Raw genomic sequence first — 25,048 nt, 5'->3', positions numbered from 1 at the left:
TGGTTTTTTATTAGCAACATGAAACAGTCATAAACATGACCAGCAGTTAATTCTTTCGTTATCAGTTAAGAATTATAACCATTTAGCCCAGCACAGTGCTTCACACTTGTAATCCTAGCATTTGGGTGGCCGAGGCAGGGAGTTTGAGGCCAGGCTGGGTGTTTTTTGACACCCAGTCTCAAAAAACAAAACAAATCACATGGACAGTGGGTGAAGTCTATAATCCTAGCTACTAGGGAAGCAGAGATTAGGAGCATCATGGTTTGAGGCCCAACCCAAAAAGTTCACAAGACCCCATCGCAACCAGTGGCTGGGTACAATGGTGTGCCTGACACCCCAGTTATGCCGGAAGCACAAATAGGAGGACTGTGGTCTCAACCAGGGCATGAAATGAGACCCTATCTAAAAAATAACCAATGCAAAAAGGGCTGGCAGAATTACTCCAGCTGTAGAGAGCCTGCCTAGTAAGTGTGAGGTCCTGAGTTCAAACCCAATATTGTCCAAAAAAGAAATAAAAAGAAATATGAACATTTACCTTTCACTATTAGATTAAGTTCTTTTCATGACAAAATTTCTCCTCATCAAATGGTCTAAATTGCCATTTCACCTTTGCTTTCAGAAGAGAAGAACCTCTAATTTAGTGGACTGGCTGACTCTTTCATCATGAAGGTTAAAAATCAAGGTCAAGATTTCATTGTGTTTCAAAGCCACAAATACAATTTTAACCTTGCTGGCTTTCTAAAAACTGTGAAAATGGTGCCAAAGAGTATAAAAAAATCATCTCTACAGGAAAAGTAATTCACAGGTTGACTGTGCTAACAGTGGGGAACACTGTCATCTCTGGTTAACCAGGACAGCATGGTGTCAACGTTGCCCTGGAAACTGAGTTGTCAAGTCAGGTTGGTATTAGGATGTGTGCAGTGGACATAGCAGTATTCCGGTGTCAGGAATATTTTTGCAATGGCCATGGAGGGCTGGATCAACTATGGCACAGAAACCATCATTTGTGAACACTGTCCTGCTGGTTTTTTAGACTTCACTACTGGATGCATACTTTCTTCTAAGAAAAGTGAAGAGGTTAAAAGGGAGGTGAGTTCACTATCTCTAGCATCCAAGGAAGCCAGAATGCATTAGATTTTGTGTTCGTTGAGTAGACTAAATTTTAGAGTAATAACCAAATTTCATGAGCCACTCCCCATTTGAAAAATGTCCCTACCATGCATTGTGAAACCCTATTGCCTTCTTTTTGGGGGACTCTTCTTTCATGTCATGGGAGACGTCTAAGCACAAGCTACATGGTTGTTACAGTCCACATTGTAGTATGATATTGAAGAAAGAAGAAAAAGAAAGAGAAGGGGGAGAAAATACTTACATAGCCAAAAATTTGAAGATACTCTCTTTTTATTTCAAAACATGGGACTAACTCAAAATTTGAGCATCAAGAACCAAATATATTGGAATCAAATGTTCAGAAGATGAGCCAGGTCACCACTATGGCAACAAGCCTCACACGGACAAGTGGATGTTAGAGAATGATTCCCGTAACATGGCCAAGACTATATAGCACACCCACAAAGAAAGTCATACTTGGTTGTCTAATTTGCATGCATGAGTACGGTGCATTCTCCGTGCCACTAGTATGTATATGCCTTTTCCAAAGTCAGTGCAGGATCCGTAACTGTGCAAGTCTTTGCAAGTCTGCTCCCTTATAAAATTTTTACCATAATTTATCTGCAAGAGCCTTCGGGTGACAAATTCTTTATGCCACCTTTACTTCCCCAAAGTAATTTCTGAATAATAATTATGGCAGTCAAGAGTTTCAGAATCATGTAAAATAATCCATTTGTTAGTTATTTTAATGTCAGTTAGCTGTCTGTGAGAAAACCTTGCTAAACATATCCACATGCTTGTTGTTCAAAGTTTGAAATTGGTAACCTTTAGACCAAAATGACAAGATGAAGAAACAAAAAAAAAACCAACAGCTGTCCCAGGAAGAGTTGGGCTTTCCTGCCTTCCAAACAATGTCTTCCCTAATATGCACCAAATAGCAACAGCCTGACACACTCTTGCACGGGGCCCCACATTTTCCCACTAATGCAAAATTGTTGGAAATCCAAACAGCATTCAGAGCCAAAGGGGGAAATGCCTGAATGTGAAAAGGAACCAAAAGAAATTGTACCAGGGAAAGGAGATGGGAACCAAAACCAAGTTCCCAGCATAGCTTTCTCTGTCAAGAAGCAGAGAGTCTTTATTACTAGACTATGCAGAATCCTGCGGGAATTGCTGTGCCTTTATTTGCCTTAACTCTTTTCTTGCCAGTCCTTCCCTGGCTGATGATCGGTCATTCCAGCCAGAAGCCACACAGCCATGCAGCAGGCCTCAGGAGCTGCATTCCTCACAGTGACAAGAGAGGATGTAACGGTAGGTGGCCGTGATTCGCATGCCCCCGGAGCAGCGCAGTCGCAGGGCCTTCAGCTTGGAGGTCTGGGGCCGGCAGCAGTGGCAGGAGGAACGAAAAGGTTGCCTGAGGACAGTGCTGAAGGACACCAAGGGCTCCGAGCGCGATGCCTGGCTGCAGTGCCCCTCGCACCTGGCCAGGAGCACCATCTGGGGAAAGAAGAGGAGGCGGTTATCCCATGGAGATGCCAAAGCCTCATACTTTGAAAGGCCCTAACACTCCTTGCCAATTCCTGCTGAATTAGACCAGTGACTTCCATCCCTTGTGGCACACAGAATCTACTGGTAAACTTTTAAAATAGCTATCAGGGCCGGGGATGTAGTTCAGTGGCTGAGTGCTTCCCTAGCACATGGGAGGCCCTGAGTTCCATCCCCAGCGCTGCAAAAGAAAAAGTCAAAAATCTAGCCCTGTTGAATTAAAATCCTTGTGGGTAGTGCCCAGACTTTCATGGTTTTCCAGAACTCTTCACTGATTGTGAAGTGTACTGAGAATTTAGAAGCATTAAACAAGGCCCACCACCATAATGTACAGATAAAAAAGTCTAAAAGCAAAAGAAGTTTTCCTGACGCATTGCAATTCTACCAGTAGCAAAATGCAGAAAGCTATTAGGAGTTGAAATCAAGGAGCAAAGAAAGAGTAACAGAAAAAAATAATTGACTCTTTCAGGGAATGGTTAAACAAAAAGAATGTGGTTCCTGAAGAAGAAAAAGTAGGAAGCTGAGTGATGCTCAGGAAGAAATATTCTGGGCACTGCAACTTGGGACAAGAGAATCAAGTAGAGACAGGTCACGTTTGGGGCCCTGAGATGACATTCCTGGGTTTGTACCTTAAAGGAGCCTGGGGTTTGTGCAATCTCATGGGCATCTTCAGGGTCATTTATGGCAAATATTAGGACATATTCATTCCAGCCATCTCTATTTCCAAAGGTTTGGAGTAGAGTAGAAGTTGTGTGTTCTTTATAGTGGCTCTTAATCTGACTCCTTTAAGAATCTAATAAAAATACCAAACTTACCCTCAGAAAAATGTCCATAAGCACACATTCAACGTGTTGCATACAACTTAAGGAAATGGATTAAAGACTTTTTTTTTAAAGAGCAGAGAAAGTTTTATTGCCTATAGCAGTAAGGAGAGCATGGGAGTCATTTCCAAAGCAGTGCCCCTGCAGAACAAAGGAAGAGTGAAGATTTTATTCAGGGAGTCTACAAGTATTCCCATAGGAAAGCAATTTTCTGAGCATACTCAGTTTAAAGTCATAGTAAAAGAAGGAAAGATGGTGGGCATGCTCAGCTCAAAGACACGGAATTCAAAAGGTTAAAATGATAGAGAGAACTGCTTCTGGGCATGCTTAGTTTTTCCAGAAACTTTTAGCTGGAACAAAAAGATAAGTGTTAATATAGGAGTTTTCTCCTAAAGGTCAAAAGGTTCACTTTTATATTTCATACAAATATCCTGGTTTCCTGGGAGTGGAGGTCATGAGTGGGGTGGGGTGGGCAGCTTGATTCATGAAGCTATATAACCTTATATACCAAGGCAAAGAAGGCAGTAGGGAACCTGAGATTAGTGGTCCATGTCTGTGTAGGAGGGTCTTGGTTGGTGAATTTCATATCAAAAGTTGCCCTAATTCCAGAACCAACAGCAGGATCATAAAAAGTAGAACTGTTCAAATGAAAGATCCAAAGATACATATATATGCATGGAACCTTTTGACATTTACCTTACAGTATTTTGGGAGTTAGCAGTTAGTATGAAGGACTCACAGCTATTATCTCTGACATAGAGAAAAACCCAAGAACTAAAAGAGGGAATGGTCAGTACATCTTTCCAAAAGGAAGGAAAAGATGACCTCTGGTAATTATAGATTATTAACATTATTATCAGAGAATATCCCGGGGGTAAAATCCAATAATCACTTAGCAACCACCAAAGGAATATGAACTACTCACAGAAAAAAACATCAGGGCTAGGGAAAGAATAAGTTGGACTAGACCAACTAGTTTATTTTCCTTGAAAGATCACAAAGGCAGAAAGAAAATGATAGCAGTAAGCTGTTTTTATTTTTATTTTATTTTATTTTTTGGCTGTACTGGGCATTGAACTCAGAGTCTCACACTTTCTAGGCAAGCACTCTACTACTTGAGCCTTTCACTTTTTGGTTTGTTTTTCAGATAGGGTCTAGAACTTTTGCCTTGGATGGCATCTTTATCTTCCTACCTCCATCTCCTGCATAGCTGGGATTGCAGGCAGTCATCACCAGCTTGTTTTTGAGATAGGGTCTTGCTAACTTTTTACTTGAGCTGTCCTCAAACCACAGTCCTCCTATGGCTGTCTCATGAGTAGCTGCTGCTTTAATTTTTTAAAGCTTGATTCAATCCTGCCTGTTCTTCACATTGATAGGCAAAATAAACATGATCTGAAACAGGTTTGGGGAGATTATGACATAGGTCAGCAGCACACTGGCCAGTCTCTGATGTCCACCCTCATCTCTCTAATGAGTGAGAGATAGACAGCAAGATCTTCTCCAACCCATTCTTGGAGCAGTGATAAATTGGCTGATCTCTAATCTAGATAATTTATTACGGGGATTAAACAGTTATTCAGAGTCACGTCCCAAAAATGGAGTTTTCAAGATTCAGTTTTGGTCTAACTTAATTAAGCAGGGCTAAAGGGGACGTGGGACGCCACACCCAAATCATATACCCAAACATAGCCGTAACTGACTAAGCTATTAGCTGTACATAAAATAACCAATTCCACAGTCTAGAGCCATTTGCAGATTGTGATTTCACTAAAAGTTTTCAGGATGTCAAGATCCACCTTTAGCCCACTGTGAAGGTCAAGAACTCCAGCATCAAAGGACCTGGGGCTACCTCCAAAGGGCCTAGCTCCTCTTCCTTAGGAGCTGGACTTTTCTGCACAAGAAGAATGCACATACATGTACAATAAATACATCCATTGGCTGCCCTTAGCCTTCAAAATAAAATCCAAACTCCCAAACTGGGATCAAGGTCCTCCATGACTGGGTGTAGAATATCGTTTCAGTCTTCCAGCTGTTCTTCCCACCCACTCCCTGCTCCAATCAAGCTTAACTACTTAGGAGTCCATGGAACTGCCCCAAATTCTCCTGCCTTTCTTCGTGATGTCCCTCTCCCAGGAATGTCCTTTTCACCTCTGCCTAATGAAATTCCACCTGGCTACCCTGTGGCCCAATTCAAATGCCTTCCTCCCAAAGAAGAGAATGAAACAATGACTGGACTCTTGATCTTCCCAACAGACAGACAGACAGACACACACACACACACACACACACACACATTTCCTCTCTGGAGGAAACAAGACCCACCAATGTTGCTTCTCCCATTCCTTCCCTCATCAGTAACCTCATCTCCAGGGACCCAGGTCAACCTCCAAAGGATCTGTGCCAGGCTGAGGGCACCAAAAAACAGTAACCAGGGAAGCTAAGCAGCATGGGGGTGGTGGGAGCTTTGAAGGGTTGGTGGGAACTCAACTCACTCCAACTGGAGTCTTGTACCATCCCTTGAGTCACAAATGAAATGGACAAGCTGGCAGAATAGCTCAAGTGATAGAGCACCTGCCTAGCAAGCATAAGGCCCTGGGTTCAAGCCCCAGTACAGCCAAAAAAAAAGAAGGAACAAATGAAACAAACAAGAAGAGACCTTTGCACTTCCCTTCCCTCTCACCCGTTTACCTGTAAATATTATAGGTTTCTAGCATCTTCCATAGTGCCTATACATAGTAGGCATTCAGTATAAATTTGTTCCTAGTTGAAAAATAAAGTCACATCTCTCAAGTGGCCAATTGTGTTATAAACTCAATTTTCCTGACTTCACTCATTCCTGCTATACGATGAGCTCCTTAGGCAGAAGGAAATAATTTAAGGGAGTCCTAACAGCTCCCTTCCAATCCTAAGACTCAGTCCTTGGTATCCCATGTCTCGTCTCCTCTGGGAAATTTCACAGGCTCTGTCTCCTAAATCCCCCTCCTTTTTCTTGATTGCTACCCTTCAGTCAACATCTGCCCCCGTGCCCTTCAGTTACCATCTGTGCTCTGGTTCCACACCCTGTCCTGAGGCCACCTTCTCCCACTTCTCACCCAATTCAGGCTTCATAGGCCTGCCTTGCCAGCTCACTTTTCCAACATGAGTTCCTAAAATTCCCTCTCTGGCCAGGGGACCAGAACTCCTTGCCTCGGTTCCTCCTTCCTCTACTCACCTGGTAAGGCAGGTCAGCCACCAGGGTCTGTTCCTCATTTATCCTCCTCTTAGCATCCAGCACAGAGGTCTACACTTACTTTGCTCTCTGTCCCATCCTATGTCCAACAAGAGCACAATAGGGCTCACTTTCCTAATCCTTGAGGCTATAGGAGATCCCAACAGTTATTGAGGTCTCAGTAGTGACTGAAATAGAAAAGTGAGTCAAAACACCTGTCCAGTTTATAACTTCATCAAGCTCATAACATCATTTATTAAATGTCTATTATACGCTGGATACTGAGTTGGCTGCTTTTACATGTTATCACTGGCACTCACTCATACGTACCCACACCCTCGAGTAGACAGCTCCATTTTGCATGGGGAGAAATAGAGGCATTAAAGAATGAATTAGCTTTTCTGAAGTCACCCATTTGACAAACCATGGAGCTGGAATTGGAAACCAGGTCTCTGTCACTTTGAAGCTTGGGATGCTTCAATTCCCTTAAACGTTTCCTAGCAGCCCATTTCCACTAACAACTCACCTTTAGTCTGTTTGATCTACAGTCTTTACTACTCAGAATTTCAGGAAAACATGGTCTTCTGGGAAGATTGTAAATGAACCTACCACTCCCAGGACCTTTTGGACCCAGTCCCAGGAGGTGTCACTAAATCTAAACGGTGACCACACTGCCCTCCTTGGTGGGTTACCCTTTTCTGTCTTATTTCATTTCAATCCTTTCCTGAATTACTAGGAGATGGGTGACAGGACCCTGAAGTTGGCCAACTGCAAGTTCAGAGATGGGGTGAACAGGCAGTCTCACTGGAGGCTTCTAGAAAAGCTTCCACTACTAATATTTCTTTTTTTCTTTCTAGAAAAATTGCTGGATATAAATCACTATTGCTGGCAGACCTAAAGTTGGACTTGGACTTCTAAATAGTGATTCCTACATTCTGCTTGCATTCCTCCAATACTAAGAGCCATGTAGCAGACAAAAGAATGACCAGAGGCAGATATTGCCATTCCAGGGCTATAGGGCATCAAGTAATCTACTTAATCCTTTTTCTGGATTTTGGTTTTTCTTACCCGTAAAATGGGAATAATAATGCCTGCCATCACAGGTGTGTTGGCAATGATTAGCACATGGAGTGTAAAGTGCCTGATACCTATTAGCTGTTCAAAGTGGTGCCCTTTCTCCCTAAGCCTGTGTCACATGTATCCTTCATCTGTCTTTACAAGGTCAGACACCAGATACATGTTAAGTCAAGAAGCATTAACTGAAAGGCAAACAGCAGGCATGTGTCTAGTAAATAATGGCCTTCAGCATGATTTCCATGAGGGAAAATGTTGGTAGAGAAGAAAAATCTACCCCAGTCTCTTTTTTCTAGACATAGGTTAAATGTTTTATCCCAAGTCTCTAAAGGCAAACAATTTCATTAAATGAGATCCACTAGAGAAAAGATCAGCCTGAATCTATGAAACTTAAGAATTATAAAATATTTCCAAATGAAAACAGTTTTCTTCCTAGATACATAAAGAAAATTTAATCCAAAAAAGGTTTGGGGTGGTTGAAATTCTGCCAGGAGTATTTTATGGCCAAGGAAGAAAGGTTTATAATTACAAGAGCCATTTACATAAAACTATTCTATATTTGGAATAGTTTGGGATATTTGAAAACAGATTGTTCCCATGAAATCACAAACATTTCTTCTATTATCACAATTTTGTGCTGCTATTTACTGTGGCATTCTGGGAGAAGCAAAAGTGAACAGTAATAGACTCCAGTCTGTTTCTAAGAGTCATGCTCAAGTGCTGTAAGATTGAGCGAATTGTCTCCTTTGAACTTCCTTGGGTCAATATGCTAGTTGCTAAGGCAGTCTTCCATGATTTTGCCTAATCTTTCTAGATTGTTTTTGACATTTGTTTTTATTTATTTGTGGTTTGCTTTTGTGGTGCTGGGAGTGCTAGATCTCACACATATTAAACAAGCACTCCACCACTGAACCACATCCTCAGGCCATTTTCAAGTTTTTAAAGATGCTCCTATTTTCTTTCCTTTTTTTTTGAAGTTTAGAAAGAATTTATTTAGCAAAACAGGACAAAGTAGGGAGAAATAGAAAGGGAAAGAAGAACACCTTCTGTCTGACATGCAAGAGGTGGGAGCAGAGGGGCTCAAAAATTGGCATATGTTTACTCTGTGGAAATTTCTATTTTCTGTGCTCTTTCCTATCATCACAATGTCACTTTCTTTAAAATAATTTGAATTCCTTTTACAGTATCTGCTTTGCTAGTGTGAAGTCTTGAGTTCAAACCCCAGTCCCACCAAAAAAAAAAATAGTAATAATTTGAATTCTTTTTTCTTTTTTTTTAAAGAATCATGATTGTGGCAGATAACTCAATAAGGGAGAAATGGTCCATAGGATGATAAACACTAAATATTGACGGGAAAGGGGAGGAGAAGATAGTAATTACTCTTGTCAACCCTACTAGGTCAGACAATTTCTTTCTTTCTTTATTTCTTTCTCTGTCTCTCTCTCTCTCTCTCTCTCTCTCTTTCTTTCTTTCTGTCTCTCTTTCTTTCTTTCTTTCTCTATCTCTTTCTTTTCTGGAGATTGAACCCAGGGCCTCACACATACTAGGCAAGTGCTCTACCATTTGACCTACACTCCCTAGGAGGTAAAATTTCTAAGCAATCAGGCTCTTAAAAATGTTTCTCATATTTTTTCTCAATTTTTAGTTGCTTTTTGTTATTGTTGTTTTGTGATGCTGAAGATAGAAGGTAGGGCCTTGCATATACTAGGCAAGTGCACTACCGCTGAACTCCACCCCTTGCCCCTAGTTTCCTTTCCCTAAGAAGGAATTTTAGCCTTGCAAAAATTTATGTTCATCTGATTACTCCTTATTGTTTTAGTTCTACACGTATAAATAAGAGCCAGGAATTTTCTTCAGTGGAAAATCTATTTCTTTTCCTACAGCCATAGGTCTTATTAATATAGAGGTTAAAGTGATTTAACTCAAATTTTGATCCCCCCAAACTAAAACAAGTCATCTTCATTGGACTATAATCACAGAAATTGTGGAAAATTTAAAAGAGACTGAAATTGTAATGTTTTTAAATGGAGGGTAGAGAGATTGACTTATATGGCCTTAATTCTACTAGTTAACATTATAAAAAAAAAGTCTTAATTACCCTGGTAATTTAAAAAATACTTTCCATATGAGAACGTTTAAGTGGTTTTAGTCTCAGGACTAAAGTGAAAATCTCTGAGGTTGTGCTAAACAAATTCTTATTTACCAAGTGTGGACACATTTCATTCATGTGTATTTGGGGGCAGTGACGGTCATGAGAACTTTCATTTGGAGTCCATTCCATCCTACAATGTGCCTCCCTTCTGGGTGGTCCACAGGGCTAGCCATTCTTGGTGGCCTTGTAAGCCTGATATTCCCTTGCACACCTTGTCTTAACACCGAGGCCCCTGAAAGAATGACCTGGATAACCAATGCAAAATGAGAACTGATTAAATTGACATCTTAGCTTTCTAATCACTTTAACATAAATGTGGCACTGGGAGAAAGGCTCAGACCACACAGCCAGTTCCTGAGGTCACCAGGAGTCTCTTTGAAGAGCTCTCTAAGAAGTGGATTCTGTTGCTCAATTTTACTCCTTGCATTCCCTATTTTTTTAAACTGCTGATGGAAGTAGAAGGAGTTACAATAACTTGTAAACTCAATTTTTGTTTCTCAAAAAAGGACACTACTGCTCATGAATTTCACAGCGAAGGACAGAAGACACTCCTCCAGTAGGATGAGTGCACACATATTCCATTAGCTGACACAAGTACAAAGCATGGTGGGAAACTCTAAAAGCAGGATTCTCCCACAAATCCTATGGTGCAGTCATAATTTGGGCTATCATCATATTCTCCCTCCTGTGATAAACAAATATGGCTTCTCTTCTGTTTCCAGGGGAGAATTGTTACCCTCACAGAGACCTTGTTCTTACCTTTGAGCTACACTTGTACATTGGGTGACTGATAGAATCAACATAGTGGTGTCTCATGCAGCGTCGAGGGTCCGAGTCCATCACGAACGAGCTGTCTGTTTTGCTGTCTGTATCTCCCATTAGTGCCAGCAGGGAGAGCATAGAAAAGGATGCAGCTAGTACATGATTTCTCATTGTTGTAAGGAAAAACTTCTCCAGAGGAACAGCAGAGGGAGACAGAGGACAAAAGATTGGAAATTCCTTCACCTAAGATCCAGTTCCTTTCAAGGCAAGGGCAGGATCTGGCTGAAGCTTTCTAGTTGTCATTGTCCTTTGTATGGCAGAGTCTTGTCTTACTCTTTGCATTGACAAGCCATCAGCATAGTATCTGCTGCACAACTGGAATGAAAACAGAAATTAATTTCCCCAGAAATATTTACCCAGAAACACTAATGGAACCCTGAAGGATTAAGTAGAATTTTTCTATGACATTTTGATGGGCAATATTGGCTTCTAGAGTGTCATTAGCATAAACTGTCATTCACCCCACTCCCCTATCTATGCATATGCTACATATTTATAACCATTTGGCTGTGGACACAAGGATTTACTGGAAGTGCATGTTGAATTTAATTGCTGGAGTACATGCTCATCAAGGCAAGAATAGTTTGAGCCATGGTCAAGATTAAACATGTGGTTCTGGCCACAGCATAACTAAGTTGGGTGGTCTTATCTTTATCCTGGTTGGTAGGGGCAAGAGGGTCTATTGAGTTTCTCAGGAAACTTTGGTACCAACATCAGCTTACTGGGCTAGAGAGAAGGCCGGTCAGCATTAATGAATGCAGGCTATGTCCCACAGGACCACATTTTTCCACTTCCAAGGTCATAGCCACCCACCCAGCCACCCACCTAATGTTCCACTTGTGTGCTCTTGGCTCATCCTGTTTGTGTTTTAAGCTCCATGCCACCCAGCATCAATGGCAAACTGCATCTGAAATACATATTATGCTTCCTGGCCTCCAGCACATGTGAATTTCCCAACAGAGTCACACATTTCTTCAGAGCCTTTGTAGTCGGAGCCCATAGTGTAATTTGCAAAAGAAAGTGGTCATTGGAGCAGAGACTTACCATTAGCATGGGACCATGCTATACCAGCTTTCCTGAAATGTGCTTTGTTCTTTTAATCATACCTCTTGGTCAAAGGACTGGAGTGCAAAGATCTCAAATCACCTCACAAACCCCCCAGGCATGGCCCACACTGATGCTTTTTATTACACCCAAAGACAGAAAGTATCAAAAATATTTTCAAACATTTAGGAAAATTGGAAGACTTGACATTACATCCCAAAAGAACTGGATAATTAAAGCTTCGGAAATCTTTCAAAGGTATTTCAGATCAAAGTTTGATTGTTTTGTTCATAGTACAACTGTTTTTTTTTTAACTTCCTACTGATGAACTGTGTGAATAAATAGGGTGAATTATTAATATGATCAAGAGTAGAGGCTCGAGTAGGTATAAGCCAATTTGTTTTGCCCTAAGAGTGGCTTCAGACCCACCTAGCTGTACTTAGCTATATGCAAGTGTGGGGCAGGGAATCCTGAGTGGAAAAAGGCATGTGAGACTAGGCTGTTTCAGAGCAGAGCAATGGCAAAGGTTGAGCGCCTGTGTTTCAGGGAATTCCTACAAATTATAGGAAGGGCAGAGACCAGTAATGAGCCCCTCCCATCCCCGGAATAAGTCATGACACTGCCATTAATCAGCTTGCACACCTCACTTAAATCTTTCCATCCCATTTCCTCACCTGAGTGTAGGGGAAATGACAGAGATGGCCCCTGCTGCCCCCTCCTGCTCTAAAATGCTACCAGTTAATAGCAGCTATGGATTTAGCTACCACCATCTCTGTATGCAGAAGGCAATTCTAAAGTCGAGGAGACCCTATTTTCATAAACCTTGTACTGCCTTCCTTACTGTCCATGCTAATGACAACATCTCATTAAAATGAACCAAACCTGTGCCCAAAGCTCCAAGTCAGTAAAGAATATGGAAGAACATTTGTTGAAGGGTGATTGGATTTGATCAGTGTACACTGTATACCATATGAAAATATCACACTGACCTCATGAACATGTGCAATTAAAACATGTTAATATGACATTTTAAAAAGAAGTGTCTTTTTTGTTTTCTTTACAGCTGCATAATATAGGTTTTCCTATACACAGGGCTTCTGAAATTCACCAAGACTTCAGCTCAAAGAGCCAGAACTTTCTTGGGGTCCATGTTCAGAAGATGCATTATTACTACCATTTCCTGAGTTTCAATATGATCCAATTATCCCAAGTGGTTATCTGTCCCTTTGAAGCCTTAATTAGTCTCAGAAAAAGAATTGATTTGATTTCTCTTTTCAGCACTCCAGTCTAGAGATATTTCACCCAGGAGTCAATGGCAAAAAGAATGAAGGGAAAAGCAGACATTGCAGGTTGGCTCTTCTGCCACTACCAGCAACTTCTCTTCAGTCAGAGCCAGGAGGTATAGTTAAATGCACAAAGCAAATTAAAGAAAACATGTATGGAATGATGGCAAAACCAAGTAACAACATCAATAACGAATCTCTACAGGTGGGTATGTATAGTTTATTTGTTGGCATTTCCATTTTCTCCACAGTAAAGGAAATATGAAGGGCCCTTAAATATAGAAGATGGACACTGTCACTCATTTAAGGGAAATGCAATACTTTTATCAATCCATCAGATTTATAGTGATACCAAAGTCTGATCAGGTACCCAATTGGCAGGTCCATTTTTGGAGACAGTACAGTATAAATTGGTACTAGCTCTGTAGAAGCCAACTTGGCAATATATTTTTGAAATGCAAATGTGTGTAATTAAGACCCAACAATTCCATTTCTGTGAATTATACTACATGTGAAATCACACAAGCACCTGGCATAAAATTGGAAACAGCACAAAATATCCATTAAAAGGGGAGTGGTTAATTGTATTATACACCATTCATACAATGGAATACTAGGCAACTACATAAAGAAAGTTGCAGAAACTCTTTGCACTGAATTGCAAGCACAGTTAAAATGTTTTTCCTGAGAAGTCAATAAAACGCATTTGTAAGCAAATATGAACTTTATACTGATAAAGAGAAAGTTACTGTTATGTACGATGTAACTTCTCTTTAGAGGCAATAAGTCAAACCCACAAGTAGTAATAAAGAATAAGAGTAGCAGAGGAAATGTTCCACCCTTAGTTCTGAGATTTTTCACTTCAGTACACTCACGAAGCATAATTTTGGTCAGTTTTTATATTAAGTATTGAAATAAGGACAAAAGCAATATGAACGTACTACAGACCTCAAAGAACCCTCGACATGCAAAGGTAACATTCTTGCAGCATAGCACTGGGATTTGGATGTGGTTTTGATGTTTGGGTTTTTGTCTTAAGTGTTCAAATTGAATGAACCAACACAGTTGCATGGAAGAAGAAATAAAAATAAAGCTCAAGAGAAGAGCAATGTTGAGTGGTGTTGTCTTGACATTGTGTCAGTAGGATGTACATAGGTGAGAATACGCAGGAGGGGGCTAACAAGGGGAAAATCAGGAATTAAGGATATTCACACCACTGGAATCCTTGCTTTCTGGCAGCCTAGAAATATCTCTGCTTTATGGGAGCTTCTATCTTTTGCTCAATACTAAATGAATTCCAGCTTGTCTTAATATATTTTTTTAAAGCCACATGTCACAAAATCAAATGTTGCCTATCAAGACTTCGAACCTCTGCCCGGGCAATGATGAGTTGAATGAGACAACTGCTCTCTTGCTGAACTCAATAGGCCTGTGGCTGCTCTGTGCTCTGAGTACTGTCTCTGAGACGTGGACTTGGCTTCTGTACAGAGCCCACATTCTCGTAGCTCCAGTGCAGAGCCTCTGGCGGCAGGAGAGGCACGTAGGCCGGCGTGCCCGACTTTGGAGCCACCCTCCAAACGCTACCAGTGGAAAAGAACAACTGGTGCCCAGATTTCCCCACCTGTCATCCTCAGCGAAATAATATAGCAGCCTCCTGGGTGAGAGATGGTGTCGTGCCCACAGATCAGTTCACTCTTGGGCTGACCTTCTGCCTGGCAGAGAGTAAAATACTGGTTTTGCACAAGTGATTCCAGCCTGATCCTCAACTAAGGCAAGCGGCACATGTCAACAATGGCCTTATTCTTGCCCTGCTTGCCCGGCAAAGGAGGACAGTGTTTTAGCATCCAAATTTCTCCCTGGGCCACATTTAGTATTAATATATACATGTGCTCCCTCCTGCAGCCTTTTTAAACAAATATTTATTCAACACATATTCATTGTGCACCAATATGTGTCTACTTTTACTCTAGTAAATAAGAGATAAGGGTCAGGAAGACAAAGGGTGTAGCTCAGAGGTATAGTGCATCAATCCTTACTACCAAAATAATTAAAAATAAAAAAGAGGTAAGGCTCAGAAGAAGCAATAGGTCCTATCCTAGATCACTCTTCTTGCTTGTTACATCTACAAGCAAAGAATCTTATTGCTTTCCTGGGTAATTTTCTGGACACATTGATAAACCCCCTTAGTATGGAATTCATATCTAACACACTGCATCATTTCTAAAAAGATCAAGTGAGGCAGATCAAATATAATGACTTTGGAATGCACTCAGTGTATCAGAGAGAACTATTTGATATTTACTGTCATTTTTTTAAAATTATAATATGAAGCAGGAATAAGGTAAATATCACAGAACACAGAGCCAAGGGAATTGCCACCAGAAAAAAAAATCAAAGATGTACAAGTGTGGATGAAAGCTTGCCACTAGATAACACTTTTTAACAAGGATTGGAAAAGCAACAAACTCTAAGTCATATTCAGAGAGTGCGAAGTGTTATTTAGCTCCTTCCCAGGAACCCAAAGAATTCCAATGGGATCTAGTCAACTAGATGCCTTGGAAAATAAGTCAAATGTTTCTTCCCAAGGCACTTAATTTATAAACTGTAAACAGCATGTTAAATTTTACAAAGCATCCCATGTGCTCAATGGCTGGTTTTTAATATTATTCCTATCTGACAGCGCAGGAGTAGCAGCCAAGAAGCAAAGCTTAGGCTGACCTAGAAGCAGTGGTCCTCAATGGAAAAGCTGCCAGCCCCCAGCCTGCCAACCCCAGGGATCTCCAAGGATGGGCAGCCACAGGGCAGTGGGGAGTGAGCTGTTCCTGCCCCTTTCATCTACTGGTGTCTGATCTACAGTGGGAGGCAAAGGCAGTCCCCATAGTGCTATCTTAGGAGACAGAAGACCAATACAACATCCTTGCAAATAATCAATAGTCCACCAGTCTGTAATAGGACTCTGTGTTCTCCCAGTCTGCCCTACTAGCCAACTGTGGTTGAGCTCTGCGATACGGGGTGATGGAGGAAGAAAAGAAAGGGAGAAAGCAAAGGAGAAAGAATATGGCCAGGGAAAGAGTCAATAAACCAGAACCCTGTGGTAGATAAGGGTACACAAATGAAGGACTGGGAATAGGAATAATCTGGGGGATGAGCCAACTGTCAAGTGGTTCTACCTATGTGTATGTCCTTGGCTAGAACAGTTTTACTATCTGGGGAGGGAATGCAGTATAAGGACTTAAACTTGAGCCTGACTGGAACCTAAAATTCTGACCTTCAGACATTATCAGAGAATCCAGAGGAACATCTCATTGTTATCCAGTCTCCCATTTCCCTGTAACTTCATGCTTCCCTCCCCAGAACCATTGCTAGCCTATGTTGCTAGTGCCCTGTCTCCCAGATTTTGCATTCATTTGTCAGAAATATTGGATCACTAAGTCTCTGCACCCTGAATCTCACAGTGTATTCTACTGCTGCCCGATCTAGTAAGGCTGATCTAATGGCCCTCAAGTTCTGAGTCCTGCCCTTCCGTCATTGGTTGTATGATCTTGACAAAGTCACTTGTCTTCTCTGGGACTCAGTTTCCTTACCTACAAAATAAATGAATTTGTCTTGATACTTCTACAGTTCTATCCATTTCCAATAGTCTGTAACTCTCGGGTACAGCACCTGCTCTGGGACTACATAGTCCCAAAGCAATACTGAAGAAAGACATCTTTCTTCCTCAAGGAGTTAATGACTGCTGAAAAGTCCAAAGAAGTTCTAGTGAGGTGCCTTAGCCAACATGAGAGGTCAAGCTTTAAGAATGTGCCCCTTTGATGAGGTCATATGTGGTGGCCTGAAATTTTTAAAAATAGCCTTTAATAACCAATGCATTCGGTGTTTGCAATGTACTAGTTTATAAATTAACAATACCCTGTTAAAAACAGGAAGCACTTAGTGAGGAGAGTTAACCAGTTTCTATTTTTCTTAAAGCTGTCTTAAAATTTGTGGTGCTTCTTTCCAGTTTCCACCGAAGCATAAACGGGGAGAGGAGAAAGGTTAACGGTAGTCATCGTGCTAGAATTAGACTTTTTTCATTTAATAATGAGAGGAGGATAGGTGAGCAGAGTTGTCTTCTCTGCACATGTAAAATTAATAAGGTCTCAGGGGTCAAGAGCAAGGCCCCCTGCTTGACAGGGTATCTGCAGAATCTCTGTGCTAGGGAAGGGACATTTCCAAAACCCCGGGCTGAGCCATGAATCTAAAAGAATTGCCCACTGGATATGGCTCTTGGATCCTATACTGTGCATCTGTAAGCCTCCACAGTTTCCAAGGAAAGACTCATTCTGAGTTCTTAATAGTTGACATAACTAATTGACTCTTAGAATATAAATCCTGCATACATTGGAAATGACCAGGTCTGATTACCCGAGTGTCGGGAAGCACTTTTCTGTGGAAGTCATTTCCCCTGGGGGTTTGGATTATTTCTGTAAATCTAGCCACCCGACTATAAGCTGTGACTGATATGGTGATGAACTGTCAGAAAATGCTCAGGGGTGGCCTTTCTATGGTGCCACAAATCACCAGTAGCTCTAAACAGGGAGTTCCCTTCCATCATTTCATCCACAGGGAGTAAAAACAGGCAGATGGAAACCACACTAGAAGTAAAAAAGAGAAGGAGGAAGGATTATTTTTGATGTCCTGAACCTGCCACTGCTTTTGCAGGTTTTTTTGCATAGCATAATTTCAAAAAGGGAAGGTTCCCTTCATTTTACCTACTCCCTGCCAGGAAGGGGATCTCATCTGAGGAGCGAAACACAAGCTACCACTCACTTTGCACAAGACCTTTTGGAAATAAAGCAGGACAATTCTGAGATACCCAACTCAGAGGACTTGGTGCTGCCAAAACACATGAAACTATGCCCTCTCCGCAGAAAAGAAAAGATGGCCAGGTGTTCAGTGGAGCCTTGTGCCTAAATAACTCCACACATGTTCTGCCACCAGACTGCTGCCTGTGGCCTGGCCTTGGGAGAAGAGAGGTGAGCAATGTTAGCTCAGGGTTCAGGCTCCCTTCTACCCCCGAGCCAAATGAGTGTGTTGGCTTTTCTTCAAAGGGCCCAGCAAAGTCTTTCCAAAGCTGCATTTGAATCTCTTCACCCGAAACCACGTTCTGGAATGGTGGGTAGTGATCTCACCTAACAGCTGTAGGGCCCTTCATTAGAAGTAGGACATAAACAATACACCGAGCAACTCAGTCTTTCCATTCCCTATTCAATTGGCCTTTTCTGCCCCATGGTGAGATTTGAATACTGAATTCAACCAGGTTGTGATCAAAACACTCCTGGATGCAAGCCTATATGAGAGGGGCAAGGTTAATACACACATCATGTAAAAAAAAATATGTTTCCCTATGTTGCCGATCCCCCTGAACTTGTCAGTTTTCTGATTGTATTTTGCTTTGCTTAAACCATGCACGTGACAGCTATGCCTTTGGATTGCTAACTTCAAAAGAAAAATTTTAATTCTGAAAATTTGTCATTTTCCGTAATGGGGAGCGATCACAGAAATGTATCAAGTCCTAAAATATCCCCTCCAGTTTTAAAGATAAATTGAACTTTGAGTAACGATTGGGCTTCTTTGATTCTTCACATCCTTGTTAGGAATGTGTGCACCTCAAGTTGAGCATGAGGGATGTTTTACACATGGGGGTGTGGGTGGAGCTTGACCTCCTTTTCAGGTAAAGAAGGCAACTTCAAATCCCTTCCTGGGAGGAGGCAGTGGGTAAAATGAAGGGAACCTTCCCTTTCTGAAATTGTGCTATTTGAAAAAATTGAAAGGGCAGTTGCAGAATTTGAACATCAAAAATAATCCTTCTCTTTTGTTACTTCTCCTATGACCTGCTCTCGTCATATTTTTATTCCCCATGGATGAAAGGATGCAGGGGGACTCCACGTTTAGGGCTATTGTTGGTTTGTGACACTAGAGAAAGGTCACCTCTGAGCATTTTCTGACAGCTCGTCAACTTTCTTGAATGTCTTACCCTACTGCCCTTACATTTTTGAAGGATACTGCAATTGATTGGATCAAGGCTTAAAAGAAAAAGTTGGGATAGAGCCAGGCTTTGGAAGAGAGCAAATCGTCTGAATAATTCTTAGCTTTTGTGGAAAAAAAGAAAAAAGATATCTAGTGCAAATCTTATACCCAGCTACTAATCACTGTTCATGCCCAGATTTTGACACAAGAGTGAACAGGACCCCAATTGGACGAGGTCCTGATTATAAGCCCTGGGGTGAATTGCCAACTGAAGTTACCCATTCTCTGAATCTTCTGAGTTAGCACTCTTTCTAACAAGAAAGCAATTGTTCTAGGCTGTAAATCCCATCCAGTCTGTTAGGTTCTGACTGTTGAAAACAGGTCTAGAGAATGTAGCACTTAGTATATCCAACCATCAGGCTCTCGGAGACCCTCCGATGAAGGGGAAAATAAGCATGAAAAAGAGACACGAGAAGGCAGCTATGAAGATGTGACGGCAGCTAGCATCAGAATCAATACCATTGGCACAATCAAATGTGTGGCTGTGTGAATCTGCAGTGTGCAACCTGCACAGCAGAGGCAGGGGGCACTGATTTCAGTCCCAGCTTCTCCTGCCCACTGCCAGGGGAATGGGGGTCTTGGAAGGATTCCTCATCCTTTGTTTTCTCCTGGAATCAAGCAGAGCAGTTCATGGTTGCTGACCTGATGGGTGAAGAGTGGGTACGACCCTCTGGCGTGCTGCCACTGGCAGGGGCAGACAGGAAAACAGGAATGCTCTTAATCTCCTCCCAAAGAAAATCTTTGATGGACAAAAGAGTAGTTGTATTTTTACTCTCTCCTTTCATGCTGCCAGGCATCCTTAAATAGATCCTCTAGCCTAGGGACTTGTATGGAATAATTCATATTAAAACCTCAGAAGTGGTAGTGAAGGGGAAGGGGATTGAGATTGGTTCTCTCTCTCTCTCTCTCTCTTTCTCTCTGTCTTTCTCTCTCATCTTGTCAAGCCAATAGGAGAAGACTCATTTTAATTCAGCTGTGTTAAATTTTTCCTTTTGGGTCTCTTAATGAACTTTAGCTAATTCGGAGAAGACAACCAAAGCCCCCAGGAAAAGAAAAGGAATCAGAAGCTGTAGATTGCTCTTTAATACCTCTTGCTCCCAAGGACATTGGCGACATGCATCTTTTATGGATACTGCACAGGGAATGGGAATCTAAGTGACAAGTCCAGTACCTTCCATTCAGAAGTCATTAGCCAAACTGCTGTTCTATGGTACAGAGAAAGGAAGGAAGGGAGGAAGGAAGGGAGGGAGGGAGGGAGGGGAAAGGAAAAGAAGGAAGGAAAAGAAAAGGAAGGAAGGAAAAGGAAAGGAATGGAAGAAAGGAAAGAAAGAAAGAGAAGGAAAATTCCTTCCTCACCTCCACAGCACCATGCATTTTCACTTGGTTCAACCTAGGGTCCATTTCTCCCCTCTTCCTTTCATCAAATGGGTTTCATAAAGACATTCAAGCCCAAGCTGGCCAAATTAAGTCCTGTCTCTCTTTCTTTCTGCTTGGGGAAGGGGATATGTGGGAAAGGGGGCAGGGCAGGGCCCAAGGATCTGGGGAACTTTGTTCCAAGTCATTTGTTTCTCCCTCTGAAGCCGAAAATCACCACATTTCTCTTAATGTGGGCCGAAGTGTATCCAGGCATTTCCATAGTGCTCCCAGCCCCAGACCTTTGCCAGAGATGTCCGGGTCACTGTGATGGTATGTTTGTCCCTGCCAACCCGGGTCACTCCAATCCTGCTCTCTGTGAGCCACGTGGCTGCTCCTCTCTACAAGTGGGTTCAGGCTCTGGGCTACAAAAAGCCCCCATATCCTATCAGCCCAGCAGAACCGGTGCCAAGAATGACATCCTGGGAATACTATGGAGATGAAGAGACCTCATGAGCTGTTCTCCCCGGATGGAACAGGACTCAGGCTGTCTGGAAAACAGACAGAGCAAAGAGCCAGCTCACAATGGAAGGAGCTCAGGCGAAGGGCAAAGGGGGCGGGCTGGGATCAGTGGTGAGAGAAAGAAAAGAAAAGCCACATGCCACCCAGGAAGATTCCAGGGAGAGCAGGAGGAGGTGGCGGAGGAAGGACTTGCAGGAAACAAGTACCCAAACATGGCACTGCCAGTCTAGCTGGATTCTTTTCTGAATTAGATTATGCGAAAGAAAGAGGGGAAATATATAGCCAGCCAGCTGTTCAAAGGCTTACAACCTTGCTTTTATTGTCCGGGTAAGTTGGTGAGGTGGGGCATCAGAGGAATTCCAATCATACCATCCCAGAGAAATTTTAATATGTTCCACAGTGTCATACACGAAGAGGAAATGACAGCTGATCACAGCCAGGACCGGCCACAGCAACTCAGGCCCTGGAGCTCACCCACCCTCCCGTGGCCCTGTTTCCCCCCTATGTGTTCACACTTCGCAGTCCTTCCACCTGCTTCCCCATCCCTGCTGCTACTGCTGGACTGCCAAGACAAAGTAGCATTGACTGACTGTCATAGAAAGAGGTGAGCACAGGCTTGAAGGCTAAGAGCCAAGAAGCAGAGGGCTGGCTAAGGGTGAGTCAGGCACCCTAGGGAGTCAAAGGCATTTTAATCCAACCATGGGGATTATCTGCTGATAAGGACCAAATCAAGGTTCTTGCTGATGCTGTCTTGAGGGGTTTTTTTCCCCTCAGTAATTTAACTGTGTGCTAAAAAACACCAGACTGGTTATTTGAAAACAACTCTGTGTGTGTGGGTCAGACAGAGACCTGGGTTTGGGGAACAACTTCCGGCAACTTCTTCCCAGGGGCCTTTTGAATTGGGGCCAGGCCCAGAGGTCATTGGTTTCGTCAGTCCTGGGAGTGGGACGAGTAAGTGGTGGGAGAAATAGTGACTGCATCCTCCTCGGTGCATGTTTCTAATTCAATGATTCATCAAATGGCCCTGATGTCAGCTGCTGAGGGGCTGACTCACACCCATCCCCAATAGGGACAGCACGTGGGCCTTTCCAAAGGGTGCTCAAGAGAGCAGAGGAAAGATACACTGCACTTTTCCAGGCTTTTTCTACCCAGGCTGGCAAGTTCCAGACCATGTTAACTGTTGCAAGTGAGATACACCCAGAATCTAGTGCTAAAGTCCTAAGGGGAGCCCCTTGATCATAAATGGAAAGAAAATCCTTTGATAAGAAAGAACCATTTCAAGTAAATCTAGACACCAGCAGCTATGTTAAGTGGTTCTTCATGACCCACTGTATCCATTGGGAAAGTCCATTTCAGTACCAAAATCTAACTGGAGGGAGAATACAGACCTAGAGTTAAGGTTCAGGACAACGTCCGCTTCCCTTTTGTGTCCTCCATCAGGATTAGCATAGTGCCTGGCGTATGGCAAATGCTTACCATTTATTAAGAGAATGTCCGAGCTGGGCACCAATGGCTCACACCTGTAATCCTAGCTACTTGGGAGGCTGCGATGGGGAGGATCTTGGTTCAAGGCCAGCCTGAGCAAATAGTTCATCAGACCCCATCTCCAAAATAACCAGAGTAAAATGGACTGGAGGTGTAGCTCAAGTGGTAGAGCGCCTGCTTTGCGAGTGCAAAGCCTTGAGTTCAAACCCCAGTCCCACTAGAAGAAAGAGAGAGGGAGGGAGGGGAAGAGAGAGAGAGAGAGAGAGAGAGAGAGAGAGAGAGAGCTGGAATGAATGAATAGTTAACCAATAAGAATAATAGTATGTGCATCATGAGTTCTTAAAATAGAGTAAAAATCACTGGTCACCATTGGTGGCTATAATTCTAAGAAACTACATTTTTCAAGGCCCCAGGAAAATAAATGAGTTGGAAATTGTGAAATGTATTGAAAAATGGTTTATTTTTCCCTTGACAGTGTCATTGGAACTCAAATGAAGATTAAAAACTCCACAGGCGCGTTTCTATCTATGAGTATCAGCTGCTTGGTACACAGTTGTAAGAAGGCCTCAGCTAGTTCTGCCATTACCTGGACCAAATGTATTTTAAAATAAATGATGCAATGCATTGCATTCGGTATTCAAACACTCTCATGTAATGAGCTGAATAATAGTTGAAGAAAATTGTTTTGAATTGCCTAAATGCTTTGCTAACAGCAGTGGTTTGAAGAAAAGCCACCATAAAACTTTATAGCAATACAACCCATAGTATCTTTTTTTATGGGCTTTCTTGATTAGTGAATATCCCAGAGTTATGAATTAATTCATTTAAAAGTCAGACTTCCATTCAACAATGCTTGTTAGGCTAGTTATTAGAGAAAACCAGAAAAGTGCCCCATACATCATGCCCCAGTGCCACAATGAAAACTGGTCAGTTGGACCCTAAAGTTAATCTCCAGAAGCAAGACTGGTGAGAAGAAAATGAGCAGATTCATTTGCATATAGTCTAAACACTTAATTGAGAAGCACGCTGCAGTCCCTGCAGTATTTGGTTGACACCCACAGCCAACACTGCATTTTAGACATCTCTGTGCTTTCAAGTGTACCTGGTATTTAATGTTCTGAGTTGAAGCAATTTGCAGATGCCAGCTCCTTGTAATTAAAATCCACTAATATTAGAAATGAAAGGAGGCATGCTTTGCAGCAGGCAAACTACAACTGTTAGCGATGACAGTTCCGAAGAAAGTGTGCTGGGCTCCCATCTTGCCAAATAGCTTCCTTTCCGGCACCTGAATCCCTTTCTTGGAGGCTTATCTGGGCTTGTCCACAAGGAGCCTCAGTCACTGTGTGTTCTGAGTCATTAACATTCTGTACACAATCAAACTTCCCGTCCCTCAAGAAAGAGTTATGGCCAGGCCGCCTACAGCTCAATTGTTCAAGTAATGAGAGAACTTGTATTCAGGAGTTTGAAAGAACCCTCCGAATATTCCTCAGGTGTCTGCAGGAGGCATTCCTCCGGGTCCCTGTCCCTGTGCTGGTGGGAGCATCCTTTCCCTGTCACTCCTTGAACATGGGAGCATTGGTCATGCTGCAGGGACAAGCTGACTACTAAAAATAACCCCTTGCAATAAGGCCAAGGCAAACAGCATGCATTTCCTCGGACTTTTTGCCCAATCAAAATCAAACAGCAAAGCCATCCTCATCTCTGCCCGGTGCTCCCAGAGGCATCTATGGAAGCGAAGTCCCGCTGCGCAATGGAAGAGGAGTGCAAAGGAGCAGGATTCCTGCAAAGCGTGACACAGAAAGCTAGGCATAAATGTTGCCTATTGTTTGAAGTCATTCTGAGCACTCCGGCACAGCCCTGGCAAGAGATCAGCCGCATACATAAGTAGTAATAAAAGTAAACAGTGCGCGTTTAACCTCGCAGGCTCGCCTGCGTTAATAGTGCCCCCATTGTAAGTGGGATGAGGGCGGCGGGGAAGACACCGGGCTCCATGAATCCAAGTCGGCAAGCTGCTGCTGCTCTGTCCCCTTTCAAAGGGTCAAATATAAGAACCATTACAAAGTTACATCGAACTACGCAGAGAGTTTGAAAAGAAAATCGCAATCAACCCAAAAGCTATTTTGGAGCTTCTCTGCGACGCTCCCTGCTCTGTCACAGACTTCAAAGACCCGTTCATTTTAAAAAAAAAACACAAGGCTACCAAGCTTACACATTAATGCAAATTCAAGTAATGCAAATTTAAGTGGTATTTAAAGGTTGTCTCTTTGTCTGTGCGGAGGATGAAATGCTCGGTTTGCAAAGAAGTAATTTCCTAGGCAAGCCGTCAGCGCTTGTTTTTCCTGCTTACCTTGGGGAAAACGCAGGGCTCCTTTCTTCTCAGACTTTTCTGAGAGCTAGAAAGAGGTCCTGTTACTTCCAAATGCTTTTGTTCTTCTGTCCCTCTGTCACATGGCTTGCCTTTTATATTTGCAACACACAAAAGTTAGGACTGTTGTTTAAGCGACAGAGAGAGAGAGAGAGAGAGAGAGAGAGAGAGAGAGGAGAGGGAGAGAGAGAGAGA

At 42.5% G+C, this 25,048-nt stretch overlaps 1 protein-coding gene across 1 annotated transcript; it reads right to left on the bottom strand.

The window, feature by feature from the left end:
• On the bottom strand, positions 1-25,034 carry Ndp (norrin cystine knot growth factor NDP). Its single transcript, XM_020165217.2, has 3 exons — positions 24,836-25,034; positions 10,670-11,047; positions 1-2,607 (listed from the first exon to the last, which is right to left on the bottom strand). The coding sequence occupies exons 2-3, from the start codon at positions 10,841-10,843 to the stop codon at positions 2,380-2,382; spliced, it is 402 nt and encodes a 133-aa protein (XP_020020806.1). The 5' UTR covers positions 10,844-11,047; positions 24,836-25,034; the 3' UTR covers positions 1-2,379.
• Positions 25,035-25,048: the final 14 nt, after the last annotated feature.

The sequence above is a fragment of the Castor canadensis genome, chromosome X (genome assembly GCF_047511655.1).
Source record: "Castor canadensis chromosome X, mCasCan1.hap1v2, whole genome shotgun sequence".
In the NCBI taxonomy this organism is placed as follows: Eukaryota; Metazoa; Chordata; class Mammalia; order Rodentia; family Castoridae; genus Castor; species Castor canadensis.
Note: the sequence above shows the minus strand (reverse complement) of the source record. Positions and strands in the feature narration are given on the sequence as shown.